At 43.9% G+C, this 12,765-nt stretch overlaps 1 protein-coding gene across 4 annotated transcripts in view; it reads right to left on the bottom strand.

The window, feature by feature from the left end:
• Nucleotides 1-12,420, bottom strand: part of BSN (bassoon presynaptic cytomatrix protein) — a 209,604-nt gene extending 197,184 nt beyond the window's left edge. For all 4 annotated transcript variants that reach the window (XM_079964382.1, XM_079964381.1, XM_079964384.1 and 1 more), the window contains exon 1: nt 12,129-12,420. In XM_079964382.1, coding sequence (XP_079820508.1) covers nt 12,129-12,319 — 191 coding nt within the window. In that variant the 5' untranslated portion in view covers nt 12,320-12,420. The remainder of the gene's footprint in view (nt 1-12,128) is intronic.
• Nucleotides 12,421-12,765: the final 345 nt, after the last annotated feature.

The following is a 12,765-nucleotide window of genomic DNA, read 5'->3' as shown; positions in this document are numbered from 1 at the left end:
GTGCAAAGTAGAGCACATAACTAGAATACAGCTATTTTTTTCCTCCAATTTTTGGCTCATAGAATTCTGTGATTTCTGCCATGTGTATTTTGAGAGTAAAATTTCATGCACCATGGTATTGTAGCAGGACTATTATTGCAGTGCACAACAATTATGGTGTGAGCCATTTTCTCCTCATATGATGAAGCTTAAAAACATAAAAAGTCTAGGTCACATGTACATCCACTAGTTGCTCACATACATAGTATACATACAACTCCTAAATTTCTAACACCTTTTCAGAACTTCAGCTCCAGGGGCTCCTCCACCCCTTCCTATATTGTCACCACTACAGCAGGGTGGGAAAAACTTCTCAAAGAGCTCTCACATGTGGAACTACACCCAGGAAGACCCATTTCAAAAAGAAGGCTGTGCTGGCAAAAGGGTCCACATTTTGCTTTCTACACAAATTACCAAGCTCATGCTGTTCTGCCCTATGTGAATAATTTGCTACGTCTTCATAAATAAAGCCTTAGTAAAAGTCAGATTCAAGCTCATGAGCCTTCTTTTCTCGAGTAATTTTTAGATGCACTCACAGATTAATTATCAATGCCCTCTGGCAGTAAGAATTAGAGTAACCTGACTGTGAAAATAGAGTAGCTTAGAGATTCTTTAAAAATTAAGTGGTTTATAAATGCTTTTTATATAAATAGGATAGCAAAAAAACATGGTGGGGGGAGAAGGAGAAATAGCAGCTGTTGTAGGGCAGGTGTGGGGAACATTTGGCCCTCCGGATGCTGCTGAACTACAAGTCCCATCATCCCTGGTCATTGGCTATGCTTGCTGGGGCTGTTGTAAGGGATGTGCATTTGCACTACAAAACCGAATGTGCCTCAAGATGGAGAAGCTGGACAATTGTAGCAGGGCTTGATAGCTGCACATTAAAAATCCTTCTAAAATGCCAATTTGCTACAGCAGCTGTTGCTCCTCCCAAATAACAACTAGCCCTCATGAAGGTGCACAACACCCCCAAAGTCTCCATGGCCATTACATTCCTGGTAAGAACCAGAGGAACTGCAAACTCCAGTAGAAGCAGGGCAATGCTCCAACATCTTGCGTTGTTCACTCCCATGATCAATTGTTACTTGACACACAAGCCCTCCTCTGCTTCTTCTTTTTTAACCTGACTACCCCCAAAGGGCTCAGGGTTGCTGACACCACAATAAGAAAATCAGTCTTTAAAACCTCAATTAAAAGAAATACCCACAGCTAGAAAATCCATGCACCATTTACACGTTGGTCCCTTAGGACAAGAAGCTCAAATTAGATTAAGATGGTCATTTATCACATCAACTCTAGTTTTAATACATATGTGTGCTTGCAGGCAGTCGATCGGTTTGGTGAAACACAAACACTCAACAGACACTGGTCAAAGAAGGTTATGGACTCCCCACAAGAAATGGAATATACAAGGACATAGAAGGGAAGGCCTTTCAAGGGAAAGCGGACAGTGAGAGAACCTCAACTGCATGCACAGGCACACTGTATTCCAGTGATTTGTGAGCAGTGGCTCATATCATGCACACCATACATGGCGTCCCTCCAATAATCCTGGGGTGTGTAGTTTCTTAAGCAGAATTGTAGCTCTGCAGAGGTGCACTATAGTTCCCAGGATTCTTTGGGGGAAGCCGTATGTTTTACATACACACCAAGAGCTCAAAACTAAAGCCTTCTAGCCCAATAGCTTATCTTTAAACCATCACATTTGTTGTACTCTAAATATAATTCTGCTAAATAAGAATTTTTAAATAATACATAAAGTCATTATGTCTATACTAAAGGAGACAAAACATATGCTAAAAACATTCTTGTTTAGACAAGCCTACCCAGAGGCTTAGAAAGTTGGAGTAATTTTATTCCTTTTTTTTTTCTTTTGTACTGTATGTTTTAAAGTAGGGTTGTAATTTTTTCTTTGTTTTATTGTTTTATCTGTTTGTAAACCACTTTGAGGTTTTTTCAAAAAACAATCAAGCGGTGTATAAATTATAGAGAATAAAACAGCAAACAAACATGCTAACAGTGGAATTAGACAAGGTTTCAGAATAGGGGGGAATGGCATATTTTCCCACACTGCAGGGTGCCCCTGCCCAAACCTGGCCGTTCAGTAAATAATAAAATAAATAGTAGACCCACACTGGATCACCTCACCTTGGCAGCTCCAAATAATGGTAGAACAATCCTTTTCTTCTCAGATGGGGTGAAGCCCTGAACAAGAACACTCATTAGGGACTGCAAATACACTGCAACATTTTGCTGTTGAGTTCACACTTGTGTACAGTGGTACCTTGGGTAATGAACTTAATTCGTTCCAGAGGTCGATTCTTAACTCAAAACCGTTCTTAACCTGAGGCGTGCTTTTGCTAATGGGGCTTCCCGCTGCCGCCGGAATGCGATTTCTGTTCTCATCCTCAGGCAAATGTCTTAACTCGAGGTACTACTTCCGGGTTAGCAGAGTTTGTAACCCGAAGCATTTGTAACCCAAGGTACCACTGTACTAGTAATAGGGTTGCTAGACCTCCGGGGCTGACCTGGAGTCTGCAAGTTTGCCTGCCTGCCTCCAGGTGGCAGGTGGAGGGCTTGAATCTCCTGGTGGACTTTGAAGTTATAGACTGGGAAATGAATTGTACAACAAATGGCCCAAGAAGCTACTTCTTTGAGTCAGTGTAAACTGTTCAGAGCTGTGCTCAACCTGCACATCAAGCAAGTTTCTAAAGAGCCGTATTTAAAACACTGTCACAAACTTTATCAAAGCTTGTGTTCTCCTGCTACAAGGGCTGAGGTAATCCTTCAAGAAGGCCCTGATTAATGCAAGCGACCCAATGGTATCATGCAGTGGAAGGAAAACCAAGCCTTTAGAAAAGAAGGAAGACAGGAACCATGCATGGCAACACCCAATTCATTTCTAAAGTGAAAAGAATGTCAGTGCCTAGGATTTGAAGAAAATGAAGATAACACAACTAATAGGAAGATGAGCAGCAATTATTGTGTTTCCTTGGACTAACAACATTAATCGACTAATCTGTGCAATTACCTGATTCATTACTTGATCATAGATTAATTGCAGATCCGTTTTAATCTAGTCAGCCATCTGGACCTGACTGATTCTTCTATGGCCACCTTGTCCTTTCTGTAACCACCTCTATTTCTGCCTGCTACTGAAGTAGTGCTGCAGCAGCAACTATTTTACATTTATTTAGTGCTACCACACAGAACACAGAAGTGACATGGCCCCTGTCCAGAGGGTTTGCAATCTTAGTGATGTGAAAGGGAATGGAGCTGGCAGCAGAATGCTCAGGAAAAAACAAGAGAAAGCAGTTTTCCAGGAAAGGCACTGAGAGTTTACACATTAAGAATGTTGCTGCATATGCAATGGTATTTGGATCAGCAGACCCTGTAAAACGTGAAGCTAAATGTGTGTTTGTGAACCCACAATAGACATACAGTACAGAGTACTATAGTCAATGAGCTGCTCCAACTTGCTGCTCCAAACCATGGCACAAATATGGCAAAATACCCTGCCATGTAAAGAGCATTAAATGGCCTTAGATATTAAGGTGCGAAAGAGAAAGTGTTGGCTTGATGTGCAAAGGGAAGCTGGCTCCAAAATGGTCATGTCATTCACTGTGTCCATGGAAGGAGGAACAAAACCCACTTTTATTATTCTTTATTGGCCTGTATACGCGGGTGGCGCTGTGGGTAAAAGCCTCAGCGCCTAGGGCTTGCCGATCGAAAGGTCGGCGGTTCGAATCCCCGCGGCGGGGTGCGCTCCCGGTGCTCGGTCCCAGCGCCTGCCAACCTAGCAGTTCGAAAGCACCCCCGGGTGCAAGTAGATAAATAGGGACCGCTTACCAGCGGGAAGGTAAACGGCGTTTCTGTGTGCGGCTCTGGCTCGCCAGAGCAGCAATGTCACGCTGGCCACGTGACCCGGAAGTGTCTCCGGACAGTGCTGGCCCCTGGCCTCTTAAGTGAGATGGGCGCACAACCCCAGAGTCTGTCAAGACTGGCCCGTACGGGCAGGGGTACCTTTACCTTTACCTTTATACCACTCAGTGTCCAAATTGGCTTCTAAGCAGTTCACAAAAAATGAAAGCAAAATATACAAAACCAATTAAAATCTGTAACTAGCATCAAAAAGCAATACAACAGTAAAAACAGGAGATCTAGACCCACACCAAGTGAAAAATGCCTGTGTAAAGTGGTGCCAATACAGATGGGGGCCTCTCAAATTTCAACAGGGAGAGCTCCACAGACCAGGTACAATCAATGAAAAAGCTTGTCTTCATGTTACCACAAGGTAATAATTACTGGGCAGCAGCAAGGCTAATCGGGTTCCATTTGCTTATCTTACTGCCCTTATAGGGCAAGGGAGGGGAACTTGGTATTTCAGGAAACTTGACCCAGAGTTGTTTAGGGTTTTATATGTAAGTAACATAAAGCTGGCCTGATAGCTAATAGGCAACCTCAACATTGGTATGTTATGTGCCTGATAAGGAGCGCTACTGCACCAGCTGCAACCTCTGGATCAGAAATAAGAAAAACCCCATGCAGAGTACACTGCAGTAGTCTAGATATGTGTCACAGTAACCAAGCTGTCCCTTTCCAGGAAATTCACCAGCAGAGTGGTTCTCTAGAGAAGACTGCCCTCCAGAAATCTGTGGACTACAATTCCCATAACCCCTGACCACAGACCAAGCTGGCTAGGATTGATGGGAGTTGCAGTCCACAACACCTGGATGGACCCACATTGACTACTCTTGGTCCAGACCAGTGCATATTTCCTCCCCCATTGTGATATATGATATATATGGCACAAGCTCTCCAAGTTGCAAAATTACTTTCTGTTTGGAGGGAGGTTGCCTAAGGTTATAAAGGGGCTCTCTGGAACTAGAACAAAAGACAAGCTCCACTTTTAGGGAGCAGGATCTCTGAAGCAAACAGTGAAAAGCATCCTGTATCACAGCAGAACTTCATAAACCACATATTCTACAAGGGCCAGATCCAGGTTTGTGATGAAGCAGGCATCCATTTTCAACTACTGCCAGTTTCGGTCTAGGTATTAGCATGGATGCCTGAAGCATCATGCTTAACACCTACCTGTTAAGTATTTGTTCCGCAAATATGCCTAAACTCTGGTTCTCAAAGCATAAATGATCTTCCAAAAGATGTGCATGTAGCTGCATTGTTTTAAACATCTCAGATCTCAATAACGCTGATTTGGAACTTGAAAACAGCAGCTTAAAGATGCTGGACAGAACTTAACTAATGAACTCAGTCAGGAGAAGCCCTGTCGAGGAGCTTCTGCTTGCACAACATGACTCCCTCCCCCCATCCCCTGCACACGCCCCACAATTGGCTATGGGAGGTTCAGGAGAATCTACAGAACAACACTCAAGGGAAGGGTGACTATTTCATCTGGCAAGTCAAAATGCTTGCACAGATGGAACGTTCAACATAGTGTGAGGTTGAATTTTACCCTATGTCTCCCTCCAATCTCTTCTTTACCAGACAGTTTGTCGAATATAACCATAATTGGCATTTTAAAAACACACATATTCTACAAAGTCACTAGCCATGAAGAAAATGAAATTAATAGCCTTCAAAAAGTTACAAAGATTATTGGGGTTATGTAAATTCACATTTCTTATTGGTAATGCAACACTCTTGACACAAAGCACTTTGTTCTTAAGTCTTTTACCCAGCTCTTAAATCTTTTCCTGTCATTAAAACCAATGTGCATTTAAATGCACATGTATGTTGCTCAGTCCCTGCTCCTGCCAACCTAGCAGTTTGAAAGCACCTCAAAGTGCAAGCAGTTAAATAGGTACCACTCCAGTGGGAAGGTAAACAGCATTTCTGTGTGCTGCTCTGGTTCACCACAAGCGGTTTAGTCATGCTGGCCACATGACCCGGAAGCTGTACACCGGCTCCCTCGGCCGATAAAGCGAGATGAGCACCGCAACCCCAGAGTCGGCCACGACTGGACCTAATGGTCAGGGGTCCCCTTACCTTTACCTATGGCTGAATTGTGTCCAGCATCGCTTAGAAAGTTATCTGCTTTCTATTTGCTGTTTTAGCTATAAAGACTAAAACTGCAGCGCACAAAGTTGAATGAGTCCTCTATAATATGCCAAATTCCTTCTTCCACGATGTCTCTCTTCCAACCATCTTCCAAATACTTTCCCCCAAAAAACTGTTTCAAATTCTACCAACCCATCTTATAGGGCTGTTTTCACTAAGAAGTGCTTTAAACACATGATATGCAGTTTATGCTTGTTAATTAAAGTTTTATCATCATCATCACAGCCTTGTATATTTTATACCTGCATTTCAAAATAAGTATGTTCCAATTTATCCATTACATTTCTGTTCTTCCACCAAGAAAGTACTGGGGTTTCCACTATTTTGTTATGTTAGGTACAGTAAGAGATACAGTGGTACCTCGGGTTAAGTACTTAATTCGTTCCAGAGGTCCGTTCTTAACCTGAAACTGTTCTTAACCTGAAGCACCACTTTAGCTAATGGGGCCTCCTGCTGCCGCAGCGCCACCAGAGCCCAATTTCTGTTCTTATCCTGAAGCAAAGTTCTTAACCTGAAGCACTATTTCTGGGTTAGCGGAGTGTGTAACCTGAAGCGTATGTAACCTGAAGCGTATGTAACCCGAGGTACCACTGTAGTTAGTGAATGATCAAAAATCACGCATTAACTCTGGTAAGCAGGGATTTCAACAAGACTTCTCATGTTCATCTAACATTTTACACTGCACTTCTCCCCTGCTACCTATAAAAAGTAAGAGGGTTTAGGTTTTTTATATTTGACGGTTTATTTCTTTGTTTTATCTGCACTTTTGTTGCTGTTATTAGTTGTATTTTTATAGTGAAAAGTTCAATAAAAACTAATGCCTAAAAAAGAAAGAGGGCAGAAAAGCATTTGGTTAAAGATTACTGCTTAACGCTACTGAGATGATAGGTTTGATCATGTGGGAAAAGACAGCTTAACAGTAAAACGCATTAAGAAACTGGAAAATGCATTTTAATCCCAGTGACACACTTGAGTTTTATACATAAAGTGCAGTTGTATGTCTTACAAGTGATCTATAACTGAGATTTCAGAAACATGCAAGACTATGACCTAAACATGTGCTGTATCCATTTCATTGTGAAGTGATATGCATCAACTATTTTTGACTCCTGAATTAGATACTAACTAGAGATTTGCAACCAACCTGGTTTATTCAAATCAAAATATTAAATAGGCACCACACAATCCCATCAGTCTCCTCTGACTCGCTGGCTCCTTTCCCCGCCTAGTCCCGGGAGCTTGTAACAGGAGCTTGTTACTCAGCTCTTCTCCCACTCCCCCTTTGGCTCCTACTGTTCTTAACTTCCATCTCTCTTGCAGCCACCTCAATTCATCCTTTCCTCAAACCCCTCCCTCTCAGCCCAATGAATTCTGTGTTTCTCTTCCTCCAGCCATCTGCCCTCACGCCCCCATTCCATGGCACCAGCTCAAGCTGGGGAGTGTCATTGCCAAGAGGCAGGGGAAAGACATGTTTAGCCCATTATGAAACAATTGATAGATGGATAGATAGATATACAAACAGCCTTAGCTGCTACAGCAGGAGTGACAAGAAGCCTGCAGCTTCCAGAAGGTCAAGGCTGCATCTGTAAGGTCAAACAACTTCCAGTTATGCATTGCAGTGGTACCTTGGGTTAGATACACTTCAGGTTACAGACTCTGCTAACCCAGAAATAGTACCTTGGGTTAAGAACTTTGCTTCAGGATGAGAACAGAAATTGTGCAGCGGCCGCGCAGCAGCAGCAAGAGGCCCCATTAACTAAAGTGGTGCTTCAGGTTAAGAACAGTATCAGGTTAAGAACGGACCTCTGGAACGAATTAAGTACTTAACCCGAGGTACCACTGTACAGCCACTTCTAAGAAGCTTGGGTCACCAGACTATTATTAGAGGCATGCCAAGGCCTGTTTTTGAACCATGAGCATCCTGTCTGCATTCAAGTTGGTTATTATAATAACCTGGTGATAGTAAGAATTTCTTCCCTCCTCAACCCTTTTCCTTTTGTGTTGTGTCTTTCCAGATTGTATACTGAGAGTGGGGAAATATATATATTTTGAAAGCTTCATTGATAAAAAGTATTATTATATATTTATTTAGGCTCCACATTTTTCCCAGACTGGGACTCAAGGTGCCTTTTAGATAAAGTAAAGGCAGCTAAAAGATAAAGGAAACATCTGGAAAGCACTTGAGTTAAAAGAAAGTCAGTAAGACCTTTAAAGGTTTATACTGTATGTGACTAGCTTGCTCCCTGATTTTATTTTGTACATCACCTTGAGACTTGCATGGGAGGAGATTAATAATAAATAAATATTTACATGTGGCTACATTTTGCCTCACATTAACCACTGCTATATTTTGTTAAGATGTTGAATTTGAGAATCGTTCAGAAGATCTTGGCCTATAGTCCTATCAAAAGGGAAACAGATATAGCTGAATCCATGGTTCTAAACATATTGAATATTTGGGAGGGGAGAATTCGTACAATTTGGAACTCACAAAGAACCTAACTGAAAGCTTTATGGTGCAATTCTATGCAAGTTTCCTCAGAAGTAAGTCCTACTGAGTTCAATCATGGTGCTTAAAGGTAAAGGGACCCCTGACCATTAGGTCCAGTCATGGATGACTCTGGGGTTGCCGTGCTCATCTCGCTTTATTGGCCAAGGGAGGCAGCGTACAGCTTCCGGTTCATGTGGCCAGCATGACTAAGCCGCTTCTGGTGAACCAGAGCAGCGCATGGAAACCCTGTTTACCTTCCCGCCGGAGCAGTACCTATTTATCTACTTGCACTTTGACGTGCTTTCGAACTGCTAGGTTGGCAGGAGCAGGGATCAAGCAACTTCAAGTAAATACCTGTACCTCCAAGTAAATACACACTGGATTTCAACCCAAGGACCAGTGTGAAACTTCAAACAGGTACACCAAGATGCATCATGCACATGGCAATATAGGAGGTAATATAGGAATCTGTCTTGCACCAAGTAAGACTATTGCTCTATCTAGTATTGGCTACACTGGCTTCCAGTGATTCTCTAGGTTTTCAGACAAGATTTATTCCCAGCCCTTATTGGATTAAGCCCTGGGACCTCTGGCACGGAAAGCATGTGCTCTAGTACTGAGCTATGGCCCTAGCCTGGTACTGATACCATCCACAGGGATATTACCCAACATTAATAATTCTGAAATAGTATATTTTCCCATTCCTATGTTTTATATGGATTTGGCTCACCTGCTTCTGAAACACTTATAGGTAGTAAACATGTGGAATCTTAATTATACTGTGCAGTAAGTTGACCTAATAGGCTCTATTATTCATTAAGCAAAACAACCTTTCTAAAACTGAAGTCAGGTCCAAACACCTTTTTTTTGCACAGAGAAATTTCTAATATTGGATAAGGTGCTTTTAATTAACATCCTTAGCCTTTGTTCTTTTTGCTGCAACAGACTAACATGGCTACCACTCTGGAAACTGCCCATATTCGTGATTACTCCTGTGCATTCCCTAAGCAAAGGACTATAAGGCTGACAGAATAAGCATCTATTAGTCGTGACAGGGATATGATAGGATGCTTGTTTTGAGAGAACAGGGTTGTGCTGATTGTCTGGGTTTGGAAGAGTGTCTAGTACGTTTGCACAGATGTATTAGTACTTGGATAGCTTCCCAGTTCTGTTCTTCGACACACCATGGCAGGAGTGTCACGGAAAAGCCTCAATGCGCAGATGCTTCAAAACACTCAGCTCTCCATCAGTAACACTTTTATGGTGCATAATTGAGCCTGAACTGCAGACTTAAAGAAACCTTCCAGGCCACAGAAACTAAATAATCCTGATACAGGTCCCAACATAAACACACTTCTTTCCTTTTCATAACAACTAGCTAGCTAGCTTAGCTACAGACTACACACACTCCTTCCAAATCTTACACAAGTTCATTCTGCCTAATTATTTCAACATCCATTAACTCTCATGCCTGTATATACAACTTGCATATGCACCAACGCTTTGCCTACATCCCCCCTAAACTCAGCTGAGGAGTAATGTGCAAAGGCTACCTGCAAGAGGGAAAGAACTGCCACATCACAATTCCGAGACCATTTCCTCTACATGCAAATGACAATTCTACAAACAGATTATGTACATTTTCAGAAGAGATTTAGGATTAAAGATACTATTAAAACATATCTATACCAATTTGAAGATAGGTGATGGATAATTAAAGATACTATTAAAACATATCTATACCAATTTGAAGATAGGTGATGGATAATTGTTGCCTTTAAAAAATGTAAAGGGATCAATACAGAACATCAATCAGCATAGTTTAATAGATTTCTTCTACAAACTCATGACAAAAATCCAATGATAAGAAAAATCCAAGTTCAGGCAGGACCTAATACTTTTGGTTCCTGCTTCAACATAGCCTTAATACAGAAAAACAAGCAATTTGATTTCTTCCAGAATCTACTATTGCATTCTCCTTGTAATAATGGAGCATTTAACAGTGCAAGCCCTTTTTAAACATATGAACACGGGTGATACACTTCTTAGTGTATTCTACTCAGCTTTTCAACAAAAATGGCTCAGTACCTATTAGCCCTATTAGCACATACACACATATATATCCAATGTCTTGCTACAAAACATTGAAAAGATTACTCTCATTTTTTCACTAACTTTTTATTTTTATCTGCTTTCTAACACTAAAGTTCTACATTTATTGGTAGCAAATGTTATTTTTAAAAATTTCTTCTAAATGTAGTGTTCTGCTGCATAATAACTAATCATTATACTACTCTCCACCCTCACCCTATCACGTTTTGTTTTCCTTTTTAGGAGAAACTACACAGAGCACTGATGTTTTTGTTCTATTATTTCTGTACACTGATGTAGAGATTACATAACTACTACTATTATTATTATTTTTATATATATTTCAAACAGTCTGCAATTAGGACAACCACATGCAGGGTATATAAACTGTACTCAACATAATGGCCTTAAGCACCATCAATTGTATCATTATAAACAAGCATGAGGGCAATGTAACTGGCCAAGATGATCTAGTTGTGAGAAGGGCGACCTGTTTGTCTGTAGATGTTGTAGATGACTTAAGCCAGAAGTCTTGACAACACACAAATTGAAAAAGGGTGCTTGCTTAGTTCTTTACCCACAAACCATGATCTTCTGTTTTGCATGTCACTTTACCCATCCTCTGTGTAATCAACATCCCATTCATGTTTCTCTGCTCCCCTCTCCCTGATACTAGCCTGCACTACGACACTCTGTGGAAGTGTCTGCATCCTATGCATGTATGTGCCCATGTGCCATCTGGTCCTCCATCCGATGCCTTTTGCAGCACCATCCAGCTAGATGGATCTCATTCGCTGCATCAAATATGTGCAGATTCCTGCATACTCTCTTTTAAAAGATGAGTCTCAAATGGCACCCAACACAGCCTTTCCTCCACTTCAGACACCACCAAAACTATATCACAGAGCTTGGTCAGAGATCAGCATTCCCAAAATAAGGGGTATCAGTATGCAGCGTTCTGAAATAAGAGGTATCTATATGCTCTAGGGAGCCTTGGGATCGAAAGAGTGCCTCTGAAAACAAGGGGCTTCCCTTAACATAATGCACACATGGCAAAGCTACCACCCAGGCCCAACCATCTTTCTGTTTCTCCACATCCACTCATTCCGACAGAGGACTCATGTCCAGAGCCTTCCCCCACAAGAGCTGGCGACCCCTCCGGGTTGCCCCCGATCTTTTTCTCCCATCTCTCTTGGCCGTCTCCAGAGGCTGAGCCTTGCCCTCTGCTGCCCCATTCCTCTCTCGCACTCCCAGCTCATGTCCAGCCCCACCGGGCACCCCGCAGCAGAGGGTTCCCCAGTTGCACTTCGCCCTTAATCCCCACTCCCACCAGCCCTGCTCCTCCTCCTCCTCCTCGGCCCTGACAGACCAAGCTGCCCTCGAGCGACCCCTCCCCTCCAGCCCGGCTCCGCCGGTCTGCGCTTCCCACCTGGCGGAGGGTCCGTGCGGCTGCGCGGGGCCCGGTGCGGCGGCTGGAGCCCTGCCCGGAGGGAGCTGTCCTCCGCTGCCTGGTGCTGAAGGCGGCTTGGCAGCCCCGGGCGACGTGGAGGGGCCGGCGGCGGGGCCGGGGGGCAGCTGCCCCTCGGCTCCACCGCCCTCCAGGCTGGCCTCGTTGCCCATGGCGAGGCGGCGGCGGCCGGGATGGGGACGGGCTCCCGGAGCGTCCTCAGCGCAGCGCCTCCTGCGCCGCCATCAGCCTAGCTCCACCATCGCCGCCTGCCCCATCCGCACTGGGCATGCGCTCGCCGGGGCACGAGCCAGGCGCCCACCCCTCCCACAGCTGAGGGAAGGAGCGCGCTCCGTCTGGGCGCGCGGGCGCGCGCGCACCCCGAGGCCAATGGAGGCTCGCGCAGAGTTCAAGCCCGCCCACCGCGAGCACGTGCGCGGCCCGACCAATGGAAGCGAGCGAGCCCTGCTCGTTTCCCTCCCCCCTTCCAGCCAGGCGCGTGCACGAGCAGGGCCGGACGACCAAAACCCGGCGACGAGCAACCCTTTTGCGGTCCAGGCGAGGCGGCCGAGAGAAAAACCTTCCCCTTCAGAAGGCGCAAAGCCCCGAACGGAACGCC

Source organism: Podarcis cretensis (assembly GCF_951804945.1).
Source record: "Podarcis cretensis genome assembly, chromosome: 2".
Lineage (NCBI taxonomy): Eukaryota > Metazoa > Chordata > Lepidosauria > Squamata > Lacertidae > Podarcis > Podarcis cretensis.
This window is presented reverse-complemented; position numbering and strand designations above follow the sequence as displayed.